Raw genomic sequence first — 27,774 nt, forward strand, 5'->3', positions numbered from 1 at the left:
CCCTCCTAGAACAAAATCCTGGCTCAGGTCTTTGGAGCCCTCGATTTCTCCCTTTCCCAAGCAAGTTCCTTAATCCTTACGCGCCGAACGTCGGCCATAGCCGACTAACATTTTCATACGCAAACGATCTAGCGTCGGATATAGCGGGCGTGGATTTTTCAACGCATACGAACGGACGTTGGCTACAGCTGACGCGGGGGAAGGAAAATGACGGCTGAGGTAGCAATGGTCGGAGGAATTCAGCTCCTCTTGAGACCCATCATAAAGAAACTCTTGTGCGACTCTTCGGCAATATGGCCTGGAACTCCCACTCATTTATGATCTTCCTCACAGCAGGAATCACTTAAGAAGTGGTTATATTGTCAATGATTTTGGCAGAGAAAAAAATTGGTTGCATACTGCAATTTTAATTGATTGAATTTTTTTTAAATGGATCATTTGTGTACTTCTGGGAGAAAAACGATTTTAAACTAAATTTTAGCGTTACTATTAACGGACTTCTGGAATTAGAGTACCTTGTGCTTACTAGCGTTGTTATTATCATCGCTAGAAATCCGTTGAAAATTATAAATTGCGTAAAAAAAATGTTAGTTATTCTTATATAAGTGTATATTATTGAAAATAACTAACGATATTAATTTTAAAAACACTGATAATGCAAAGTATTGACCATGGACTCCTGGTAAGAAAGGGTTAGACTCTAACCGTTAGAAGGTCTATACCAGTGGCCACGGTGATAGCCGGGCGCCCAATTGATTTGTGTCCCAAAACAGAGAGACGAGAGCACCAGTGTAACTCCACAACAAAACGGAGCTCCGTAGAGAGATGTTTATGAAAAAGACAATTTTTTCTTCTCTTAGGCGCGGGCAAGAAAGGGTAAATACCCTGATGTTCCTCCTTCTGGAGTCATCCTCATCTGCCACAAATAAAAATCTCTAATTTTTTTCTGGGGACTTTTCCTTCCATTTATCCCTCCACTATATTCCTAACGTAATAGCTACGTCTCATGCCATGACCTTCCCACCGGGTTCTTCTCTGGCTTATGGAGTCCCCTAGTTTTAGTACTACACCAGTGAAAGCAGGAATACAAGATTGAAACCTCATTAGCCACACACTGTAAGGTTATTGCAGATGGTTCACTATCAATTCATTTTGGCTGACCATTGGCGATGAGATTGGGACCAGTGAATGCCAGTAATGGTAATTTGACGCACCACTAACTTCCTATAGAAGTCAGGTCTATTTAATAATAAATAATAATAATTCCGTCTTTATTATTCAAGTGAATTTAGGACAACATTGTCCTCTCTTACAATTAACTTAATTGACATTCCCAAACATCCATGCACTGGATGGTGTTCAAGGCACCCAGGCGGGATTCAAACCCGCGACCTCTAGGTTAGCAGTCGGGGACTTTACCCCGGCGCCACCGAGGCCGGCACCCCTGAAGACAGAGGCAGCACTCAAAACTTCACTGCGTCGCAGGGTAGCCTATACTTGGTCAATTTTTGTTATTTCAGGGGTATTTATCTTCTGTGTTTCAGCATACGAGTATTGGATCCAATATTGAAAGATAATCTGGGAATTGTTTCAAAAAATGAGTTTTGGTTGTATGAGGAGAGGAAATTTCATAGAGGGTATGAAAAAAATCATGAAAAGTATAATATACTGATGTTGACAGCTTTCGGGAGCAGCAGCGTATTGCGCTTTGTCACGCAAGCTTTTGCGCCCATTACAGGTTGCATCATCAGGCAATGAAGGATCTTCATCGCCTGGTGATGCGACCAGTAATGTACGTTGAAGAATAATATCTTATAAATCCTACGTTCCAAGTATAACATACATTCAATGCTTTGCACCCTAATTCAGTCAAGGGGAACACTAACTGAAGATGACGCATTTTCATGCTCAGATGGGATACAGTTCGTCAAATTGTAAGAACCAGTTTTGGGTTCTTAATCAACTGCTTACTTTCCAAATAATTGGCAATGAAATATTGCATTTTCAACCCTTTCAATATAATGGAAAAGGCCACATCAGCCATTTCCCTTCAATGACCATAACTTACAGGCGAATGGATGAATGTAAGTATCAATACTATAAGGGATGAACGGATCCAGGATTTTTGTCAGATCTTGATTGGATCCTTGATTTCAGGTGTGGGATCTTTGGATATTTTCAGACCCAAATGCATTTTTAATTGCCTGCTATATAACAAAGTAATTATGTAATCAAGTTTTTTCTGGACATATACAATCCAAGAAATTCTATTTTAATTGCATTGCAGTGTATTGGAGCATGCTCAGAGAGGATCGGAACAATTTCAACTCCCTCTAATGGAATGCAGTATTCTCTGAAGCATTAATTTAAAATTTTGAGTCCAGATTCAAAGTCTATAGCAAATTTGGATCCAATTTCATTATCTGCTTATGCTTGGATCTGATCTGACCATCCCAAAATATTATTACACTGAAAGGTACCTGCCCTAAACAAATAATTTCCAAAAATACAAGAAATTCCACACTGCATCTAAAATACTGACTGACAATATGTGAGATGTACAGTATGTGGTACTATTTCGCTACCAATTGTTCTCCATACCCTTCCCTCCTTCCAATAAATCCTGTCCTTGACCATAACACTTAAGTTTTCCTAACCAGCATTCCATAATACAAGCCGATCCATAATTTCTGTATGTAATACTATTCATTGTATTGTACCTAGAAAATGCCTACAGAGTAGGTGAAACTCAGAGCAGTACATTACATGGCATTATGTGGAACACATGAAGTGTTTTTATTTTATTTGATGTAAGAATTAGAAGTTACACTGGAATAAATTCAGTTTATTCAACATTGCTTTCCATTGAAATCCATTTTTGTATCGATCTTCAGAAACAATGAATTAAATGGCAATGTGGGTCATTGAACCAATCCCTTCTCTTTGAACAAAAGCAGAAGATAACACTAAAACAAATGAGAATGTTTTATTGTATTGATTAAGGTGCTGTGTGGATCCAACTTAGAGTGGCAGAGGACTGCAGGTGGCAATGTTCCACCCAGGAGTGTACCAGCCTCGAATGCCCATGAGGGAGAGGTTATGTACGTTGGCCGAGTGCACCACAATGGAACCAGCACCGTGGGAAAGGTGAGGGCATCACCATCACCACTCTCCACAGCCTTACCAATAATACAACAACCCCTGACTTTAAGTGGGATTCACAACTGATGCTTGACAGAAAATATTTTTCTCATATTTTCAATCAGAGTGTTTCATGGTATTCCAACTCTTGAGGATTATCATTCTCCAAGTCATCAGGGAATAATTCTAGTGCCATGAACATTGCCAGTGCATATTTAAAACAAGTTTGATGCTAACATGACTTGCCACAGGCTGAAGTTTTGGTATAATTTTTTATTGTTTTTGGTATGTGTTCCTCAGAACATACCTGATGCCTCTATTGAAATATTGTTTTTTACAATCGTCTTTCAATGGAAATCCTATCCCAATAGTTTCAAGCTCTTCAGAATAAATTCATAAATTCATTACACCACTTAATGATGAGAAACATGATGAATCTTGAAATGTCAGATGTCCTGGAACCTATCACAAATCTGGAAATCTGAGAAACTTTTCACAAACTGCAAATTATGACTCAAGGCAGGGGGTTTGGGGCAAAGATACAAAGATAGCTCTCTCGCTGCTCCCAAACTCCCTCCCTTCCTCCCTGGCCATTCTGCCCCACTCCCCCCCTTAATTCTCATCTCCCTTCCTCCTCCTTCTATCCTTCTCAGTGTTGCAGCGAGAGGGGGGGTTTTGGGGGTTAAACCCCCCCCCCCCAGAGCTAAGAGAAATTTTTAAGTTTAATCCATTTTACTTAATTGGATTGATATTACTAATAGTATACTGTTAGGATTAATAAAGTATCCCTCAGAAAGCCATAAAACTCGCCATTTTGAACAATTTATCTTAAAATTCCTCAATTTATTTATCTCGTACATACCGCTTATCCTGGTGGGTATTCCATACCCCCACACACCCCGGTATTAGTTGCACCTAAACCCCCCCCCCCCCCCAGCCTTAATTCCTAGCTGCGCCCCTGATTCTTCTCTCCCTCCCCTCTCCCACTGTCCCCCACACTACTCCACGCATCGGGATCTAATAATAGGTCACATGCATTCCAAAGAGAGAGGCCAGCTGGAATATCTATAAGCCACTCCGAAATAAAAAATAAAGAGTGGTGGAAAGTGTCCCCCCCTTGAGGACGGTTACTCAAGCTCTAACTGCTCCCCCTTGAGCCGGATGATAAAACTAGATGTGCACTGCGTATGTGTGAGATGGGGGTGGAGGGTGAAGGGGTATGCTTCTTTCTCTCTCTCTCTCTCGGCCACGGTTACCGGGTTGCCATGATGTGCACTCGTCCCTTTTCTTCTTCAGCCAGCGGCCGCAGAGTGTCGCTAGCAGGCATGAATCCGTGGCGAAAAAATATCGCACCAACTCCGATTACTACGAGTGTGGTCACCATTAGCTCTCACTCGATTCGTAGCAGCGTGCTTTGACGAACGTGATGAGATGACATTTGTACTCCTTGGGGTTACTCAAGGCTTGAGGTTCTTGTTACTCAGGTTTTCCACATCCATTTCATCACTGTTGTTAATGTGGCACCATCAAGCAGACCACATCAACCAAAATGCTCAACTTTTACATGCTCTGGCATACAACATCCAATCTCTACAACTTGGCTGAAACTGCTCTCACTGTATCTAAATTGCAAAATTGTCAGAACACTAACTGGGCAACAGGTTATCATATCCAGGGCTGTTTATAAGGCTAGGCAAGGTAAACAGCACAGTTGGGTGCCGGGCGACATGGACTAAAATTTCCTCAAATTAAAAGACCCTATTGATGAAAAAATGGAAGAGAGGAAGGACCCATAGAAGTATCATATTCACTAACAATGGTATGGAAAATAATTAATAAAATGTTTTTTATCTTATTCAATTTTACAAATTCTTCGTCTTTTCCACAGGTTCATCCAAGTCATGGGGTCTGCTATATTCCATTTGGAGGCGAGGAGCTTTCTTTCTCGAATTATGAAGTGTTAGTGTCAAGGTAGGTCCAATGTCTTGGTTATGGAACAAAATTAAGGTTAAAGAGTGCATTTATCATAGAATTTTTTCTAAGTTCTCTCCTACTTAGAGCTGCCAAGTATTTTGGTATCTCAAGCATCACTCATGATACTGAAATTAATGCATGATATACACTAGCTACACGATTAAATTGGTTTAAAGGTGCATACGGAAACATAAACAAACTTCAGCATTGCTGTTCCCCTAAAAAATATCTACAATAATGAGCACGTATATTCACAGACAGGATCCAGATCAAACATATGTACTATCATTTGCAAAAGTCTTGCAACAAATCGAGCGGCGCCACTTTCGCTCCACAAAGATTGTGCCCGGAAATTGTATGGTTATCCGGTGTATGCAACAATCCAATACTAGTCTTCATGGTTCAATGCATGGAGAACGGGTCATTGGGTGGGTGAGGTATTTTGTCATCCTTTTCAGTCTCGGGATTTGACCGCTTCCATTTAAGTGAAATTAATGTTCATGATATTCCCCCAAACACATTGTAGCATTTAATGCAGTAGGAAAGATCGAAGGTAATTCCTCGGAGAGATTTTAAAAAGTTGGTAGCTTGGCTCTTTTTGAGTGATCTCAGCTCTTTTCAGAGAGCTGGAAATCACGAGTCGTTCACTGTGAACATGGACTCTTGTTTACATCTATCGACTCGGGTTGATGTTTCAATACAATATCTACGACATATGATACGAGGCAGCTTTGAAATTTCCAGTGTTTCATCATATAAATATCTGAGCAAACACGTAAAATATGAATTAGTGAAGCTAATCGGAATTAATCGTTGCGTAAGTAATAACAGAGCTTTCCGACGTCCGTCAATCGGTAAAGATGCATTCCTTTCCACTTATTCAAAGTATGACGAGGAAAACTTAATTCCAGGTAAAAGTCCCATTTTTAATGATTGTCGGATTTCAACAGGTATTGTTTGATAAAATGTTCTACAGCTGAATTAGTGTGAATGCGAATAATAACTCTAAGCTGCTATGTCGTTGATGATTAAGTTATCTTATTTAGATGCAATCATTTACATATACACTGATGAATTCGGGATAATGTAGGATACTTACTTAGCATTATTAATTGAATTATCTACTTGCATTGAGTAGGTTACATTGTATTAGGAAATGTGTTTGTTGGCAATACGTTTTATGTTTAAGGCATCAGTGGAACTGCAGCTCATTTCATAAAACCTTTCAAGTCGAGTAAGAAGGACGTAAGGAAATCCTAACAGAATTTCTGTTTGTAATGAATGTATACGATTGCTTCATTAGAAATACAAATACCGAGTTTGAAACATAATAGCAAATAATAATAACTTAAAAAGACGATACCATACCGAAGTCGCAGGCGACAACATCATAATATTCCTATTGTATATACTAACCAGCCGAAACAAAGAGTATGCGAAAGCCTCCGTGCTCAAGTTATAATCATATAAACGAATAAAAGACTAATATACCGAGAAAGTGATTATTTTGATCAAATTCGTTCAAGTGAGAAGCCGTAGGAGAAGCACATGAAGGAGCTCAGTGTTACAATAATATTAAATAATTAAAATTACCGCTCCATGACCTTGAGTTAGTAATGGCTCAATGGATAAGCATTCGGGCTGTCAACACGAAGGGCCCTCGTTCGAGTCCTTCCCGTGGCCGAAAGTTTTTTATCCTCCGTATTTTATTTTAAAGTTTTTTTTATTTTTTAAATTTATGTTAAGAGGGTACCAGCTGTTGAATTTGAGCATTTTTTTGCAACAATTTCTAATTTAAATGACCGTGCGACGGGAATTATGCGTAGTTAGCGCGGTAGGACGAATCAATTGCGTTTTCTTGAAGGAACTCCAATCAGAATCACTGCTGAATGTAATTCCTAGTGCTATATGGTTTCCTTTACAGGTCCGAAACTGCTCAACATTATTAACCTTTGGAATGAGAACTATCGTAATAATCTAAGGTTCCATATACGGAATTTCTTAAATAGATCAATTTTATCTGATTAAAAAGAAAATTATGAATGATATTTTGCAGCGATTATGCTGTCCGTCTATGTAGTATGCTGCCTATTTGTCATCAACTTGTCGCCATTTCCTACCAAGTTAATTTCTCCAGTAAAGTTTTTCAGAACAATTTTACCCTTTTTCGTTTCGTAAATGAGCAGTGACGGAAACTTTTCTTAGAGATAGAAAAAGATATGAATTAAGTGAAGAATTTTACTTTTAAACTTTAGGCTTCAGTATTCTACAATCAGTGTTTTTTTTAATACAGTAATTTTGTTGGAAAGGGACAGAATGTGAGACTAGCTGATCTACTTTAGTACAATCCTAGGAATAACCTATGTAATGGTAATCCTTAATCGTGCACGCACCACGACGCTTATTTTTAAATATAGGAAAGGCTTATCTTGAGGTATTTATCAACTATTTTTCTAGTGCGTACTTTCTTCAAGCAAATTGTGGCATCAACATTTATATGATAGTGCTACAAATTGGCCCTATTTACACTATTTTGGAAGTACGTGAGAATCACTTACGGCCTGCAAGTTTTACTCCAGGTAACCTACTTCCTCGTCCCTGGCTGGTAAAGTTGCGATAAAGATGTAGGGCAAGACGAGGTGCAGGACCTATTAGCTGACCAAAACTACGGCCCGGGAGCACCCGATTCAGCGTTAAGAGCTGAGGGAGCGGCTAAATTATGCGCAAAGTATTTTACCTCCCTAATAGATGCGCAAAGTATTTCCCTCCCAAAAAAAGAGACGAATCTTGGTTTAAATTGACTTTCAATTTAATCTCTGTCCGTTGTTGGTATTGGAAACCTTACCAATGGAGGCATTCATGGATAGGGAAAAGTCGTACTATTCAGTCACTCTTTAAGTTGGTTGTCCTTAATAATATAATAATGGCCGAAATATTAAAATCGAAACAATAACTAATTTATTATAACAAAAAGAAGATTAATGCGACATGATCACTAAATATGTTAGTGCTATCGTAAAAATTTAAGCCTCTCCTATATATGTAAACAGTAAAAATAGAGACACATTCTGCTAGCAACGACGAGGCCTAGCGATTTTTTTTGGCAATCAAAATTCCATTTTTTTCCGAAGAAACATTTCCATCGGTGTAAATATATTTATCCAATTAACAAATTGATAATTTAAGTATACCGGGACTAGCCACGGTGATAACTTTACGGGAGGTAACTTTACTTTAAGGGTAAAATTGATTATTAATGAAGAAGAAAGCTTATGGAGCTATCTTTATCAGCTTCAACCTACGTAAAGAACTATTTAATGCCAATCAATTAAATATGGTGGAGACGACAGAGTCGATTTTTTTGCCGGAAAATTGCCAGTTAATTTTTTTTCATATATCAATTCTTCTATATCGAACAAATATTTCAACAACTTAATGTAAAGTCTCCTGAACGACGTTGAATCCCTAAAAAAAAAGGGTTACGAGCGAGTTGATTTCCGTGTTCCTAATGGCGAAATCGTGCCCCCAGCCGGCCTTATGGGGTTTACCATTGGAAGCCAGGCGTCATAGGTACCCACTCTTTTAACGGGTAAATATTTTCAATTATCTACTCCAGTCAACTACGGGTACAAAAATAATCTCAAACCGCCGCGACGACTTAACCCAACATCTACGCTCGTTTACTCAACTGAACATCGTAATGATTTCCTACGTCTCACTCCCGTGTCACGATGACCCGTTCGTGAGTCGTTCCCGAGCTACCATGAAGATTCATACCTAGATAGTGATCATTCAAACTTAATGGTGGCCAGAAATCGACAATGGAGCGAAAGTGGCGCCGCTCGATTTGTTGCAAGACTTTTGCAAATGATAGTACATCTTCCACAGCTACAAAGGAGATTTTGTGGTGACTTGTTCCAATCAATAAGGTTAGACCAACTGCATAATAATGAAACAGTTCTAATCAAACAAATTCTTCTTTTAAATCAATACTATATTCAAGGAAGCACATATTTTCACAGAGATGCTATGGTCCCAGTGGGCACTCCTGACTTAATTCCACCCACAATGAAGACACTGTTTTGTGGTAGAGGAATGCCCACTTCTAGCCGTGGGGGCAGAAGATAGTAAGTGGCTTTTGAGTTTTAAGAAATGAAACTTAATGTACATCCCACAATAACCCATAGCAGCACCTATTTAACAATGCATTTCATATTTAAAAATATACCCAGGCATGAATACAATACATTTATTTTAGCACATCCATCAAAGGCCATTGGAAAATAAGGTAGGTTAACATAAAATATAAAGTAACTAATATCAGTCTCTAAACCGTCTCAAACTCTTTTTAACAGAGTTCTCTCCTCACTCACAATGTAAAGTATTCTTCATTTCTTTTCCTCTCCATTCCCCTTCACACAACTTAAAAATCTCAAGCCTCTTTTCACCCTCGAGGTTCTTACTGCTTCCACTTCCTCCATTGCACAGAATTAATATCAGTGTCAGGTCTCCATTTGGCTTCAATGAATCCTGATCTGAGACAATTATTATATGCCAAACTTCATTCCATCAACCATTTAAAATTTAACCACGCTGTTCACACTAACGTTATGACTTTTCATACTTCGACACATTCTTTCCACCTGGTAGGAATCTCTTCTAAGTTGTGCAAAAGATCCACAGAGAAAAAATTATTTGCCTTGACCGGGATTCGAACCCGGATCCCCCGATTTCCGGTCGAGTGCTTTAGCCAGTTAAGCTACAGAGGCGTCATTCTTCCCTGTGGATATTTTCGGACACTACCGGACATGATGTCCGGTAGTGTCCGAAATTACTGTCATTGCTTTTCCTCACTCTTTCCATCCAATAACAATTTTTCTGTAACATTAAGCTGTGTTTCTCTAAGGAGACTACTTTGAAGGGGATTAAAAGTTTACAGCTCTAGTGCAATAACTGCACTTTTAATGAACAAAATTCCGATACTTTTTGAAAAGCCCTTGTACCTTGGATGTGCCCAACTTGAATGCTATTATAGGGTTCCCACTCTAACTACATTATAAAATTCACGTTTTTTTCCGGGGTTTTCACGGTCTAAATGTCATAAAATTCACGGTTTCTAAATAAGCCATTTTAGGCAGAAATATTGATCATGTAACAATGATCGGCTGCACGTTAACTAAAAATGTAACAAACGCAACAGATGCCTTGAATGCAAACGCAGCAATGAAAGTGCTCTCTCTCATGATGTCACCTATCGTTAGCAAAATTCATGTCCGGCTAAAAGTGTGTGAGTGGGAAGATGGAGAGAGCAGAGTGGCAGGGAAGTGAAGAAGTGCCTGATTTTTTGCCAGGGTTAATGTCTTCCAATCGCAGGCTTAAGGATAATGTGCTGTCGTGCCACACACGGACCAATTAATAGTTGCGCTTTCGAATACACGTGTGTAGGTAAATGCGTGGACAGTATCTGCACGTGACTCAACCTTGAAACATGATCGAAGTATGCTTTTTTCTTTTAATCCGTCTATTGTAGTTCTACAATCAAGATTCAGAGATTTCTAAGGTTTCATGACGAATTTCACGGCTATTTCCAGGATTTTTCACGGTAGACGAAATTCACGGCTTATTCACGGTTTTAAGGTTTTCACGGTTGAGGGGGAACCCTGTATTGCAGCCCTTCATCCTTCGGGTGTAACATTAAGCTGTGTTTCTCTAAACTCCTACAGACTAGAGCTGGCTCATCTCAACACAGCGTCTCTTTCCAACCTTCTCTATTGACTTGAATGACCTATGCTGTCGGTAACCTCCTCCAAATGTAAAATCAAGAGAAAAATTAGATAATTACAGAGAAATTTGAAACTTTAATAGGGAAGTCCCAAAAATTATACTTGTGTTGAGAAAGAGAAAATTTATGGACATATTATTCAATTATTGATTAAAAAACTACAAGTTTTATCAATATGCATTGACCACAATGTAAATGCAATAAAATAGGTAATGCAGTAAAGGCAATATGATTTTAGTTAAAATTAGATAACAGCACAATCACTCAAGACAAAATGACAGTGGAATATGTATTGTGATTTACATCACAATATTTATCTTAATTTTTTTTATTTAACAGTAGTCTGATCTTCTCCTTTCATATTTGAGGTCTGTTAAGAAATGATAACTTAAAGAAATAATGTCTGCTGTCTTCACAACTACATGGTAAAATATAAGAAATATTTATCATTGCTTCCTCTAATGCAGCGTGTTATTCTAAGCACTGTATTGTATTGTATCAATATTATTGCTTGGTTATGGACCATTTGCCATAGCATTAGGCTAGAATCATTTTGGCATCTCATCAGCATGAAGTTAGCATCCCCAGGGCAAGCAGGAAAATGAATGTAAAACAACTTTTTTTTTCGATTTTGGAACTCTCACAGAGCCGTCTGTAAAATATGCACAATCAAGTACATATTCAAAGACAACTGTAATATGTATAGGCTTTGGAGCATATAGCAAATTGTCTTCCTTTTAGTCAGCAGAAACTTGGCCTGTTTGTTGACATTTCCCTCAAGGCTTGTTGCCAGAGATACCTAGCTTATGAGCCCATGAGCTAGGGGACCCTCACCAAAAAATGGGTTGTCGACACAAAACTATAGAGGCTAACTATTCAGACTCAGTGTCGGCTGGTGGTAATTTAACCAGGGTGTGCAGCAGAGCAGATATAGAGTTAGAGAGATTTAAAATTTTACAACAAATAGATTTCAGATTCACAACGCAGTACAGAAAGCACACCAGCAAATAGAAGCTAAAAGGCACACAAAAAAAGCATTTTTTGCATGAAGTTTAAATGAATGCCGGATGGATGCATTGACGGATGGATAGGCGGCAGCTACACTACCTGCGAGTTACTCACCAAATAAGCGCGTGCGCACTCGCATTGTTTTGAGTCTGCTCCCATCACCCATTTGAACAGTGCATGCCCCCCCATTTACCTCACCCCACCCAAGCACCCACAAGCGATCAGGTAGACCAAATATGCGACAGGCCCGATGCCATGGGATCTCACACTTGTAGAGCGGTGAATTCGCCAAGGAGATGGGTGTAGCGTTTGGAGTTTCATATTTCATCCACTTGTAGACAGCATTTTCATCTTTCTCGTTGTAAAGGAATAGTTTTCTATTATTACGTATATGTCTGATTATAGATCACCCTTTTTTTCCAAAAATGCCTGTGGTAAAAGTAAAGGGTGGGACTATACTCGCACGTATTTTTTTAACTTTTCCCGAAACTGAAGCCTCAAAATTATGGGGGGGAGGACTATATTCAAAGGGGGACTATATTCGGAGAAATACGGTAATTCATTCACCTTTGGGTGTGCACTTGCTTACATGCATGCGCCGCCACAGCCTGGACTGTAAGGGAACAGGAAATTTTCACACTTGTACATTTGTCATGGAACACTATTATCCCACCAAATTTGGGCAAAAACTGAGTGGGACACTTCATTAATGCTCCTTGATAGTTCCAGAGTTTGAAATATTTATGTATTTTCCAAATACCTGTAACTAAATATCCAACTCAATCGGCAATCCCTATTTTATTCACCGTATGACCCCAGCTAGATCGTCAAATTTTCAAAACACTGGAAACTCTAAAATCATATGCATGATAACTCCATCATTATTAATTTAAGCCCAACCTTCTCTTTTCCAAAATAAAAACTGGACTGTATGAGTCAAATATCTTGACAAAATTTAAGACTAACATAGAGTAAAAGAACTAAATTTGAGTGTTTCACATGGAATTAAGAAGGAATTATGAGATTTTCTGCTTTAAGTTTCTTTTTCCAAGCAGTAGTATTTATAATCGGATTTTCTCATTTACAGCCCAGTATCCTACCCAGCTTTCAAGCAAGTTTCCAAACAAGAAAATTGGGTTTTCTCAAACAATGGCAATATACCTCCAGGGTGCTTCGTTGGAGGTCACGATTTTAACTCGGAACTGTATGTTGGCCGAGCTCACTACAATGGTGATATTGTTCCTGGGAAAGTAAATGGATTGCAAAGAACCTGTTACATACCATGGGGAGGAAAAGAGATACGAATGGGAAGTTTTGAGGTAAGGCATGTTCACTACACACAGATGAGCATAGCCTATCCTGTATGGCCATGAGATAGGCAAGAAAAATAAGTGGCCACAGAATTAAGATATTAGAAGTAAGTTTTATGGGAATGAGTGGCAATAAGATGAGCCAATAATATATTTGCAGATACAATAGTGTGAATCAAGCAAAAATTCATTTTCAGAAAAGTCCAACAGAGATTTATTTTTACTTTTTGAATGCATTGTACATAGAGATTTTGAAAAACTTCGAGTTGCATTGATTTCCTGATCACTTGACTCTTTCCTTCATAAAATGCAACAAAACATGGCAGTTAATCTCTTTGTGGATTTTCCTCCCTTGGTACTCTTGATTCCTCAAGGATATGACTCAATGAGAATTAATTTCAAGAGTAGCTCTTTCTTAATGGCATTTAAAAATTCACATGAAATTCGAAAAAAAAATCATCAATGACTGTCTCTATTACCATTTATTTTATAATTCGACCTTTTAATTCATTTTCCATCTTTGAATTTCTTCTTAATGCTTTAAATTTAAATGGACTAGAGTGCTATCACATTTAAAAATGTCTGCAACTTTCTTCCCCATTTTAGCTTCTTGCTGAATGCATGGATAATGCTTCCATCCCCTCCAGACTCAGAACACCCTTGATTTTTACAGTTGTGTATTTCATGTGCAACAAATAACAAATCTGCATGCACTTGCAGAGCTATCTAGCATATTGTTTTGCCTTGGATGAAATTCAATTACTGCTCTGAAGATTAAGTTACTCTGATTCTTTTGTTATGAGCAAAGCACACAATTTTGGTGTTCCCCTAAGCAGTATCATTAAGGAGCCAGGTCAACGCTAGCTATCCTGCTTCCCAAATAACAGAATTCATCTACCTCTTATGTAGATAAGAATAAACTATTCATTGGACACTCTTTAAAACTTTCATCATTTTTAGCAGAGTTTTCTAACATATAAGAGAGGTGATCCAAAGAGGAATACATAGAAGAGAGGCATTATATATTCCAAAGTGTTTTGTCTTGTAATGGCGGCAGCTTGTCACTTAAGGATTGGCTCTCCTGTTGTGTTACGTGCATAGTGGGGCAACAACAAGGTCAAAAAGGTTGATTCTGAAAATGCATTTGCAAGCATTTATGAGGCACCTCTTGTTTAACACAATAGAACCTGTATTTTGTAATGGTGTAATGGGACAACAGTTTAACAGTCAGTACCACAGCATTCCCTGGAATTTATGTTTTGGGACAAAAGATGAGGAAAAACTAAAAATTCAGAAGGAAAAATATAATAATTGATAAAAAACGATCTGCTTATCATCATAGGGGCAGTGAAATTTTTGTGCACTTCATTCACGAGTAACTATTAAGTTTCATTGCTGGCTATTCTGCATTTGCTATTAACGAAAGACTTCAAAACAGTAAAAATTTGTGAATTGAAGAATAATATTTACTTTGAATGGATAATAACTTTCGCTTATTTCATGGTCATGGAACAGGTGCTGCAGGGAGATCATCTTGAATGGATTTGCAGCCAAGGAAGCAGAATTCCAGAAGGTGCAGTGCATGGAGGACGAACTAGGAATGGGGAGGTTTTGTACATAGGACGAGTGGATCACAATGGGACCCGCACAGTTGGAAAGGTTTGATTCAGCTATTTATCACAATTATGTACTACAGTAGATCCTAGTTATTACGAAGTTCACGGGACCGAAAAACCGGTGGTTCGTAATAACGAAGTTCGTATGAACGTTTCTTTAAAGAATCATCGAAAAAAAAACAGTATATAATAAACGCAGGAATAGATACAAAAAGGAAAATTCGCTTCAGTTTCTCAACAGAAGAATGCGGCATAACGCAATTGAGGGTTGATATCTTCCCGAATACAGTAAGTCTGACATACGAACTAGGTGCGTTCCAAGACCTTGTTCCTAAGTTGATAAACCTAGTCTGGCCGCCGAGAGTTGTCCGATGACAGGCAGAATGGTCTAGTTCAGGGTAGGGGGCAAGGCTGCCAGGTAAGAAAGGGAAACGCCTACAAAGGGTTCCGTGAAGAAAGGAGCCGGAAGGGACGACGAGCGTTAAGGACTCAGGGGAAGAATCACTTGTTTTGGTGGATCAGACATATTTCGGTGCTCCTTATGCATTTGACAACGTTGTATGAATAGGCGAGAGTGTAATGTGAGATCGGGGGAAAGGGATTGGCTACATATCATGCTGGCGAAGGGTTATCCACCCATCCATTGTGCCGTCATTGGACAACTCTCGCCGGCCGGACTGTATGCAAGGCATCGAGGAGTACGGTTATCCTGCAGAATACAACACTGCAACACACTTACGCGGTGACTCACGATAATGACGAACTGATCTACCTGGGCGTGCGACGCATCCGGAGCCGAAAAAATAGCTCCCCGCGGAGAGGAAGAACGGGCGAAACGCTGAACAGTTCCTAAATTCACACTGGATTCAATGATACTTAGTTCAGATTGTGGCCGAAGTGCGAGTTCCTCTACGCCACACCGCGTACCATCGGCCAAATCGAAAGGCGCCAAATTCGAAATTTGAAAATTTTGAATGCTCTTGTCTCTGAAAATTCGTAAATCGAATGTGCGTAGGAAGAGGACTGTACGTCCAATTTACGAGCGGTTATTAGTGGGTCTCCATGACGATGTTGCGAGTAAACTGAATAAAGAACCATAATTGAAGCTCTTGGTCACAGTGCACGAGAATAACTTAAACGTGGCACGATTATTAAAACTTAGAGTAGTGAATATCCACCTAAAAGCCGTTGCTTATGCATGGACATTCGTAATTAAGTTCATTTTGTGACCACCGCGACCAGGACTGAGGTTCGTAATTTCGTAAAAAAGAAAATTTCGTAATACCGTTTCTTTTACTATAGTCTGGATAGGCGTTTTCGTCGGGACCAACTAGTTGCTTCATAATAACAAGAACTTCGTAATAACGTTGTTCGTATTACCGAGGGTCTACCGTAACATATAAATACACATTCGTTATAAAATTAAGGACTAAGGAATTACACAAGGTTTGCTAATATCACTAACAGATTGATAGAATTCTTTGGTGAGTGGCATAATCCCGGTCTCAATCAGAAAGCTAAAATGCCATCATAATACAGCCAAAAAACAAGCTGATGTTACTAATGAATTCTGAAAATATTCTAGATTCGAACAATGAGTTCCTATTGGATGGAAAAATAAGACCACGTCTGTGAAATATTTGTGTTACCTACCTATGGGAGCAGGAAGTTGCCTAATATCATGAGGAAGAGGGGAGGAGAGTTTCATTCAAGATTTTGTTAAAATGGGCCTGCTTATGCTGCATGTTGGTTAATGTATTTTTCTCCGACTTCAATACATAAAAGCCCCTCTTGCACAATTTCATACAGTATACGCCACAAATACCTCCGAAGAGAAGATTTTTCTACATGCTGGGATCACAATGTAGGGTAAGACTTCTGTTTCAGGGGCTGGATGGCTTTATAAATGAGGGGAGAAAGTAATGTTTAAAGATATACATACATATATGATTATTTTCCCCATTAAATAGAACTTTATTACTTAGGGAGAAAAATTAAAAATTTCTAACATGACCTGGTTAATAACTATGTTTTTCCATCTCCTTCATTTACCGATGGAGCACTTGCCCAGTAACACCAAGAAACATAATTAGGCACTAAATAATGTCTATGAACATTTGCTTTGCAGATTCAACCCAGTATTGGAGCTTGTGCCATCCCATATAATGGATTAGAATTGAATTTCCCACACTTTGAAGTATTAGTGAAAAGGTAAGTTCAAATTCATACTATTGTAAAAGGAAGAATGTTCGCCAAGTTTCAAACTAAACCCCCCACATGGGATGGAGGGATAGTACAACCAGCATCTGGCCCTGCCTGGCAGGTTCCGATTGAAATTTATCGACAATGACAAGTTTTAGAATGGTAGAGTAACTGACACTCATCTCTTACTTGTGTGGTGCTCACGAGTAGAAATTCTTACAAGAACAATGATTCCTCCAAAATAGGTACTGTATGGAAAGGAATCATGAATTTAGGCCTAATTTTGCTTTGAAGAAACATGACTTGCATATAGATGAATCCTCCATCCTTTGATTATTATCAGCACTTCAACTTCAAACATAAAATTAACTACCTTATTTTAAATTGTCAAATTATTTTTCCTCAATTACTAGCCAGCTTTCACTCCAAAAGCATTCCTTTTCCCAGCAATAATCCTTATGTTTCTTCTCGTATCTCTTGATCTAACACTCGAATCTCCAACATATATGACTTCACTTAAATATATCCATCATTTTAACTTTTAATTATTATTAGTGTTTAGAGGTGGATGCAATTACTGTTATGTGGCTAGTGATAATAGTTTTAAATAAATAATTAATCAAAAATTATGAGGTAACATACATAAAATGAAGCTATAAATAGAAAAAATAAGATCATCATCAAGTTAGGTAAACACCTAGATGAGATTAGACTTATGGAAAAAATGTTGCTGGGTATTTCCAATTATTTTTCATGAAATAATGCAGGAAGGCATTGACAGAAGACACTTTTGCCAGGATAGACCAGTAGGATGAAACATTTCCTTTAATCCAAATGGTGAACGGGGAAAAAAACTGTAAAAGGACTTCTTTTGCAAAATTATTTATCATATGACTCCAATTTGAACACGTCAACATTTCCTTTGACATCTTCATATATGTATATAATTAAGATTCCACATTTAAATAAAATAATTTAATTCGCCATCATAGATTTGTAATACGTACTTCAATTCACCATTTCTTGGAAATTGCATCACACAACTATTTCTACAAATAGCTTTTCAAGCTCCCAATATAATTACTAGGTACAGTCATCCGGCCTCCTTTAATACTATTATAGGTATGATAGGTAGTATTAGAGGAGGCCATGCTACAGCCAAATCCGATCTTCTATCTTTGGATACTTATGCCTTTGAGCTAATAGAATTGGTTGTGCCACTGTCTCCAATAAGGTAGTTTCCTTCATCAAAGAAAACGAAAGGCATTGATTGCGATTCCTTACCCACAATTAGTGTATTAATAATACAAATTATTTTGTTTTAGAAATCCCAGTTTAGACTAATGTTAATGTTCAATTTTAACCTCATTTGAAAAAGGCTATATTGGCACCCATGCGATTCCACTCCATGTGATGTCACAGGGACCTAGTTTCTAACACGAGAGGATAAGAGTTTTACATCATCTGAGATTACCAATGCATGCATGAGTCACAGAGCTCAGAGAAACATCACTTAATAATCACTCATTTAAATTGTCCAAGGTCAGAAAGTTTCCTTCGTCTGATAAGGTAGTAATAATCCATATTTAAGCCAAGCGCTATCTGCTAGCAGGGTACTCAGCTACCTGCCAGCAGCCTGCGTCGTATCAGCGCTCAAAGCATTGCCCCAAGGTCACCTCACACGGCGATAGCTGGAACCAGAAATACGTCGCACAGGCTTTTCCCAGCATTCATACTTAGACCGTCGTGTGTTCGCGCGCTTGAAAATTTTCACTTTTCGTTTAATCGCGAAAAATAGATATGGTAATTTCAAAATCTAAGAGCGTGAAATGTGTACTCCAGGAGTTATAATCTTTCGATTTAGGCAATAAAAAAATAATAGGAAACCACCTTTTATACTTTTTAGAAAAACAAGACCAAGGTTTCTGGGGAAAGTACTTGGTAGCTAATCACCTGTTCTGAAATTTTAGGTAATCATCACAAAATTACACTCCGGCAAAGATGCTCATGAAATTATATCTTATGATATTACAGGAGCACAATTAACAGCATCATATATGAAGGCACTAATGAAAAAATTGTAATTCCATCAATAACATGGGTGGAAGCTCGCAATGGATCTCTACCACCAACAGCATTTTCTGCAGGCTTCAGCTACAATACCTTTTATGTTGGGAGAGCACAGCATGGAGATGAAATGATTCCAGGAAAAGTACAAGGAGATTGTTTTTACCCATTCAACGGGCTGGAATGCAGGAAAGATGAATATCAGGTAATAATTTTTTTTGAAACCTATTCCAATTTGACGCTCTCCTGCTCCATATTAACACTAGAAGGACAGCAGGGGTCATTTGACCCATTTTCAGAATTCAAATTTATATTTCTCTTATTAAAATATTTTTTTAAATTTTGAAACTTTTTGACTTGTTCGTTTTGGTCTATATTTTGATAAATTAGTGAAAATTCAACAAAAATGTTTCGTTTTAAATTTTTATGACATGTTATACCTAGAAGGACGGCTAGGGGTCATTTGACCCACAACTAGTTTTCGCACTATTTTCTTGCCCGTGGGCACTTTAGTGCCATGTATATCATATAATCAGCAAGAGGCTAGTGTGGTAGATTATTTGCTTTATTTTGAATCTGGAAGTACCCGGTTCAATGCCAGTTTCGTCCCAAGGGCTCCTATCTGTATTAGAAAACCTAGGCATAAGGACTTGTTGTGCACAATCTTTCGATATTTTTCGGGCAGCAAAGGGAAATAAAACCTTTTCAATCCTTGATTTGCGTAAATTCATGTAATTATGATATTTTAATTTTGTTTTATTTATTGTTCAATGATTATTGTATTACCCACACGGGAAAATCGTCACGTATCCCAAGAATTGTTTTCCGTCGTCCAAGATTCAGAGCTCTTAGAGACATTATTTTCAACATCGACTCATCAGGTTTACGAATAACTTTCATTTTTCTGGCCTGACGGCACTGTCACTTGACCTAGCCCCTTTGCCGTGTGTCCAGCATTAGTGCCGCCTGACCCCGTCGGGGTTTGGGGCGGGTTGACTGCACGCTGCGTCCTGGGGAAAATTCCTGTCTCTTTTGGAGAGAGCGAAGGAATTGGGTAGACTGAAAAATTCTACTGTAAATCCTACCCTTGGAATCCGCACGTAGGTCGAAGAAGAAGCATTACTGCAAGTTCCTGGAAGATACGAATCAGGATACGGTTGGCGGTTGAGTCCCTGCCTTTCGAACGGCAATTAGCGTTACTTCTGAAAATTTTGTCCTTTTGTACGAATTTCTAATGCTCTCCAGCTCTCTATACCTCCAACGCAACTAGAGAAGATTCTACCATAATGCGCTATCGTTTGTAGATTTTTTTGCATGCATATCAGTATCGAGTTGAGGAAGAAAGTAAGAAGTCGAGAAATAAAAAATGGAAAACTTCTCTTGCATGGACGATCTGATAAAAACAGGCATGACACACAAACATCCATGACCCATAAAATAGCCATGTAATCCATTCAACGCGAGTGTTCAAAAATACTTTAGGACATGCTCTTACGTAGAATCAGGCAAACTAGAACAATAATGTACTTTCACTCAGCAGCATGATCTCAGATGACACTATTTCCGAGACGAATAAAAGAATACCAGAGACCATCCTATTTCATAATAAAAACAAAGCGGGAGTAGATATGATGGATAGCATGTATCAATTTATTTACACGTTTCCAAATCCAACAGCCATATCTCCACGGGCACAAAAAAGAAAAAGGTGCCAAATACCATCAAATTGAATCATTGCACCAATTTCCTTTCCATTTTCCAAATTCCTTTCCATGTGCAAATGGCTGGTGTCCTAACACGCTTTGAAGCGGCTTGCGGGTTAGTGTGTAGATTTAGATGTAGATGAATAAATCGTCCAATGAACGCATTCAGTGCAAAAAAATATTTTGTGGAAACAGCGCTGAAAAAATACTGTCTGTCTGAGATTTACAACAAAGTAATGAGTTTTAAAAATTTTGATGCAAATTTTGTAAACCCAGTACCCCTATTGTTTAAACATGTAGCACAACTTTTGTATTGAGTGTATGAATTTTCATTATTTTATTTGCAATCGACTACTACATACGGTTTAATTCATGATTATTTAAAATAATTGTTATTAACTTTTGGCGATGGAAATAATATTTAATAATGTTAAATAGTGTTTTTAATGAACTGATTCAACAATTAATACGATTACATTGAATATTGGTTGAAAATTAGGCGTTTTATTCCAAAATACATTTTAGGGGTCAAATGACCCCTAGCCGTCCTTCTAGGTAGCGCGAAACTCCCATCCTCCTAGTGTTAAAGCCCTTAAAATTCAGCAATGCACTCTGATCCCTGTGCCCCTTGCCTCAATCAGAATTTTATTCCGCAACAAGGTTCTTCACACTTATCCTAATGTGATTTCTCAGGCACATTCAACAAAATTATTAGGTGTTATCCTCACTGACAACCTTGACTGGCCATCACATATTGACTATATAATGAATAAACTATCCACTTGCATATTTATTATAAGAAAGCTGGCTGAATTAACTACCATTGATACTCTGAAGATGATATATTATACCAAAATATATCCTCACCTTACTTATGGCATCATCTTTTGGGGTAATGCTAGCTGCTGGGGTAATGCCAAAAAGGACACTTATTCTCCCTATCAAAAATACAGTGGAATCTCGTTAAAGCGAGTACGGGCTATAGCGACACCCCCGCTATAACGAGAGATAGCCGATGCACCGTCAATTGATCCTATAATAAGCGTGTTAAAAAATTCGTTTTTACGAGACCCTTTCGGTGTTGGCTCTCGCCATAGCGAGGGTTTCACCGCCGGAAGACTTTCATCAAGACTCCTTAACCTCTGTAATTGCTAGCGATCTGTTAGAAATGAAGTTAATGGAGTGCTCAGTATCAAATTTATGTGGTAAACTGTCGTTCGATAAATATAATGATGACGAAACAATGCTTTGCATGATTTTTATTCAGTGCGGCGCTTATAAATTGTTTGAATAGTTAGTCGTTATTTGAGTAAGGAAATTTAGTGATGCAAAAAAACATCGCCTTTCGTCTGGATTTATGCTTACGTTTATCGGATAGATGTTTATCTGTCGCCGCGCCACTCCTGTTCCTGTATATCTGTTCGCAACAGGTATATTGGCTATTATTTGCTCCACCTCCGGTAAAGCGACAATTCGCTATAGCGAGTGTTTATTAGTGCACCGTGGGGTGTCGTTATATCGAGGTTTCACTGTATACAACAAATTACCGTATGATATCAAATGTCTTCCACCTAAACCATTCAGGAATGCTTTGAAGAAATATTTAATGGAAAACAACTACTATAGCCCGAAGGATATTATGTTGGGCTCCGAGTAATCTTTGCCCATCAGCCACAAAAATTGTAACTTTTTCTTTAAACTGTAAAAATTGTAAATATTATATCACGTCATTTATTTGTAACTATGCATTACTTTTTATTTTGACGACTTTCAATTTCACAGGTATGTATGTGATTTCTAGGAACAATAAAAATTATTATTATTATGCTTAAAAGTGCATATAATTCATGCTTATTGCCATTCATACCATGGGCTTGAAATATCCCATATATAATATGTACCAAGTTTGACATTAGTTCTGGAATGAGATTCACCTTTGGTTAGCAGCTTCATCAAAGCCCATGTTCCTGTTCATTGCCATCCCAGATGGATTGCAAGGGTCAACCACTGTAAACCTCAGAAAAATTACCATGGAAATCAAGGAACCTCAGTGGAACCTCAAAGCACAGTGAGCTGGAGAGCCATAAGTCTGTGGTCCAATTACAGGTTCAGGGGAATATTTTGCCATGGCAATTAATGTGAAGAATCAAAAAATGTTTTGAGAATAATCTAGATTTGCCTTAAGAAACCATTTGGCAGTGACCTTGGGTATGGCATTTGTTCAAAATTTGATTTTTTCATCATGGGCAGCTGCCCCCCCTAGAAGCAAAAATCACATGAGTTTTAGCTGATAGCTGGTTTCAGCTGATATCAGGTCATTGTCTTTTACACATTTATCAGTCTTCAAATCATTCAGCCAGGGCTGTGAATGCTATGTTGTGAGCATACTAATTTTTTTTCATGGATATTGACACCAAAAGTCTTCTCTTAGATTCCATTGATGTTTATCTAGAAGTAAAAATGAAAAAGTAAGGGGCCAGTCATGAAATCCTTCAATACTAACATGTTATTACAGCAGGTCATGAGACAGTGCACACCCTTGTTTCTTTATTCTTGCTTCTTTGCATTCATGACCAGATTTTACTTGATGGTTTTTTATATAAACTTCGCACAATTCTTCCATCATTGTAGAGCACTCTAATTTCAAAGCATCGAATTCCCTTTTACATTATCAAAGGCCTTCTCTAAGGTGACAAATGCTATGGATATCATTGTTCTACATTCTCTTTTATGGGGGAGCCTAAGTACCCAAATGGCTTCTCTTGTGCCCTAGTTTTTTTTAAACCGAGTATGTGCTAATATAAGAATTCTTCTGCTCTTCGTTTTATTCCACCAAAACTGATTCTTGTCAGTATCTTTGATGCATATATCATCAGGCTTATGGTCCTAAAATCTTCACAAGTTTGCTTTCTTGTTTTTTGGAATAGGAATGAAGATGTTCTTCTCAAAGTCACCTGGTATATCTCTCATTAAGTTCATTTTGCAGAGGTGCATTAAAGTCTTCTCTCTTGCATTTTTAACTATGTAGCCCTGCAGCAACATTATCAATTCCTAGAGCCTTAATCATCATTATTAGCCAACAATCCTAAGACTGGTTTGATGCAGCTCTCCATTTCTCTCTCCTATTCGCTAACTTTTTTATAGTGCTGTATTTCTTCTCTTTTACATCCTTTTTAACTCATAGTCCTATGTAACTCATTCGGGGCCATCCCTTGCTCTTTTCCCTACCACTTGTCCTCCACAGGGATGCCGACTAACAAAAAATATTGGGGGGGCCCGAACCGGGGATCTTACCCGGGGAATTTTTTAAAGTAGTGAGTTTTAAGTTTTTCATGCATTTAAGAAGAGTCAAATGATCAACATTAGAGCCCTGATAACTTGAATCTCAATATCTGGACACTCCGGGGAAAATCGACAAGCCTGACACATTTTTTCCTCACACCCATAACAAATTTTTGAGGGGGCTGGGGCCCCCTCCGGCCCCATGAGGTCGGCGCCAATGGTCCTCCAACAATAGTCTTCATCAAGAGCTCTCATCATCCTTTTCTACCCCAATTCAATAATCTTCAATAATGTTTGCACTGAATTTGATTCAGATGTTTAACTTTTCCAGGTATTCTTATCACCTCTTCTCTTTTTATTTATTTTCAATCAAAATACATATTTCCATTGTTGCGCCTCATGGCATTACATCTCACACTCCATTCCTTGAAATGGATCTTCACAATTCTAAAATTCAATTCTCCTACTTTCCTCTGTACAAGGTTATTTTGCCCATCCTTGCAAACATTCATCATCCATACTTTCTTAGCTCTCCTTACTTTGCAACAAATATTTATTCTTATTCAATGTTACCAAGCTTATCGTCCCACATTTTCTATGTTCTATTTCCCATTCAAAAAATATTGCATTCCTCTGAAGACCATCAAGAAAGTCTGCCCTCCTAACACATAAACAACCTCTAATATGTCTGGCTTGTGAATTCATATTTCTCAACAAAATTTGGAAGCACCATGTTCCATCCTTCATCCACAACAGCATGGCCCTGCTCAGCAATATCCACACGTGGAAAACACGACATGGGAGACACAAATTTAAAATTTCTGGTCCCAATCCATAGGTCCTCGCGCGTGGCGGGATCATTTATATGCACCTTTGCCCATTCATTCAATGCCCTGTCGGAAGACCAGAGATGCGACTAGTCAAGGGCAAAGATGATCCAACAGCTGGCAAAAAATACAACATGGCCCAACTACATTATAATATAAATTTATCTACCATCATTTAAATATTTCACTGATGCCTGTATTCCTTTATTTCCGTATTGATAACCTTGTAAAGAGAGCCCTGGCCCAGGGAAAGAGGGGGCCGGATTGTGACCTCATCTGGGCCAGTTGAAAGAAATAAATAAAATCATTTTGCCCAGTGATAGTCCTATTAGAAAAATTAACTTGTAAAAATGAAATAAGCCAGCTCCTTTTTGTTCAGGTTCTATGTGGAAGAAATCTATCTTGGACCTCCAGCTCTGATGGCAAAATACCGAACAATGCCGTCCATGGAGGGCGTACGAGTAATGGAGAGGTCCTCTTCATTGGTCGCGTGAATCACCAAGGCAATCAAACAGTTGGAAAGGTAATTTTTTTCACAAAAGGGATGCTAACTTTGACAACCTAGAAAAATATTTATTTAAATTCTCTAGCTTCCTGACTATACAGAGTATGACTGTTCATTGGGGTGGGTAAATAAATGGCTTTATTTTAGTGATCAAATTTGCCCTGTGCGGAAAAGTTGTGTATGTACTTCAATCATGGTCTCGGATCTGATTTTTTAAAAATTAGATAATATTATTCTGCCACCCTAGCACTGAAGATGAAGACAAACTTCCTTGCAGTGGCTACTTCTCTTCAGCTGCACCTGAGGAGAAGTAGCCACTGCAAGGAAGCCATTTCAGTAGTAACCAATGATGAGTATGGCTTTCAGAATTATAGTTACAAAATTCAAAGGGTATTAAAAGAATTCTATGGTTTTGCTATTTGTGAGAGTGATAAAAAAAATCATTAGCGCCAACCTGCATGCCAACCAAAATGTCTGGTTGCGTGTGGCGTTCTTTGTGTGTGAAAGCCAAATTTGCAATTTAGGATTTTTCATATGCTATCCTGTTTATAAAAGGTCCCTTTGATCTTAAAGTAGGAAATAATTCTGATAATGAAGCATAAATATCATTAATTTTAAAATAAAAACGAATTTCAGTGTAGAAATTATACATATTTGAGATTTTCAGAGAAAAAAAAATTGATTCATAAACCTAACATGTAAGTGGAAATCTAAAAACTCCCCAACATCTTGGCATCTTTTAGCTTTGTGGGGGAATTTATCAGAACTCAGTATGAAGAAATGGCTAATTTCTTACTATTACTGATCCTCAAGAGCAACTCTTTGTCCTCAACAGATGACAAAAGATGTGACGTACATACGTCGTCCATCTCACCACCAGCTAAGGTACCTCCAGTGAAAGTGATTGCCCATTTCTTCATACCTAGTTCTGATAAATTTCCTCTCAGAGCTAATGAAGAGATGTTAAAACATTTGAGAGTTGTTGGATCTGCACATCTTGGCATGAAATAAGTTCAACAGATTTAGGCTTCAATTGGTGGAAGTTAGACATATTTAAATAAATAAAAGATTGTAGCAACTTTCCACAAAATTTTATACTGTGTACAATGCGCTTCGGCTCACAGAGCCATCATCTGGTACAAGACAAGTCTTTTCAAATTTTGTGGAAAAGTGCTACAATCTTTCATTTATTTAAATTTGGCATGAAACGTTAAAAACTCTAATATGTAATCTCTTTCACAGGTACACCCCAGTCACAGAGTGTGCTACATTGCTTACGGAGGAAGGGAAATTCCTTACCAAAATTATGAAATCCTTATTTCATACCCTTGATGGATTAATGGGATGTTTCTTTGTCACTCAACTGATTTCAGTGCAATGATGAAACTAAATTAAAGATTCCTTTTCCATTCACGGAGTTCTCAATTCCAAAACCTCAAGGCATGAAAACTTACAAGTGCACATTTTAAAAAAATCAGCATTTTTGTAATAAAATATGGGGGTTTCTTCAACGAAATATAATGAAAAGTGGCTGTGTTAACAACCCTAAAACATACAATCAAGTTGTTGAACCAGCAATTATAAGCAAAAAGAATAGATTAATATATTGATTCAATTCATATGAATTGAAATTCGTATATACGTATCATTTTCAAAGGAGGCTTCCTTTTAGATAATGGCACAATAAAATTCATCATGAAATGTAAATGAATATCAGACAATATTAAAGTTTCCAAGCATTTCAAGTTCATAATCTATTTACATACTTAATCCCTGCATGAACAAAAATTTTTATTAATCACCAAAATAAAAATTTATTCCATTATTTCACATGTAGGGGAGTGTGGGCTACAATGAGATATGGGCCACTTTGAGACAGAGAGCATACCGTATTTCTCCGTACATAGTCCCCCTCTGAATATAATCCCCACCCTAATTTTGAGGCTTTAGTATTGGGAAAAAATAAAAAAATGCGTTTGAATGTATGTAGTCCCCCTTTTACTTTTACCAGGGGCATTTATGAAAAAAAGGGGGACTTAATTCTGATAAATATGGTATTTAGCTTTGGAGTTGAGCGACAGGTGCTATTTATTATCTTTTGGGAATAGTATAAGACTCATTATTAACCATTTTTCCACTTTGCATATGGCTGCCATCACTATATTGCAGATTGATGTGCTTTCATTGCTTTTATAGTGCAAAAGTAAAATTTGTACTGCTGTTTTTCATTGTCGATTTCCACTCAGTTAACCCTTGGGCTGCGGGAGTTCACGAAAATTTTAGCTGCCAGCCAGTGCAGATGAGACCGCCTGTGCAGGAGGCACCCCCTGCCATGAAGGCTCGTCTTGTAGAGTTAA

At 38.0% G+C, this 27,774-nt stretch overlaps 1 protein-coding gene across 3 annotated transcripts in view; it reads left to right on the top strand.

The window, feature by feature from the left end:
• Positions 1–27,165, top strand: part of LOC124160192 — a 64,256-nt gene extending 37,091 nt beyond the window's left edge. For 2 of the 3 annotated variants that reach the window (XM_046535965.1, XM_046535964.1), the window contains exons 3-13: positions 3,004–3,147; positions 5,030–5,112; positions 5,373–5,394; positions 8,989–9,044; positions 9,138–9,242; positions 12,993–13,224; positions 14,731–14,874; positions 16,960–17,042; positions 19,068–19,305; positions 25,292–25,435; positions 26,660–27,165. In XM_046535965.1, the coding sequence (XP_046391921.1) occupies positions 3,004–3,147; positions 5,030–5,112; positions 5,373–5,394; positions 8,989–9,044; positions 9,138–9,242; positions 12,993–13,224; positions 14,731–14,874; positions 16,960–17,042; positions 19,068–19,305; positions 25,292–25,435; positions 26,660–26,749 (1,341 nt within the window). In that variant the 3' untranslated portion in view covers positions 26,750–27,165. The remainder of the gene's footprint in view (positions 1–3,003; positions 3,148–5,029; positions 5,113–5,372; positions 5,395–8,988; positions 9,045–9,137; positions 9,243–12,992; positions 13,225–14,730; positions 14,875–16,959; positions 17,043–19,067; positions 19,306–25,291; positions 25,436–26,659) is intronic. The other variant, XM_046535966.1, reaches the window with a different exon arrangement.
• The last annotated feature ends 609 nt before the right edge of the window (positions 27,166–27,774 follow it).

This window comes from Ischnura elegans, chromosome 6 (assembly GCF_921293095.1).
Source record: "Ischnura elegans chromosome 6, ioIscEleg1.1, whole genome shotgun sequence".
NCBI lineage: Eukaryota > Metazoa > Arthropoda > Insecta > Odonata > Coenagrionidae > Ischnura > Ischnura elegans.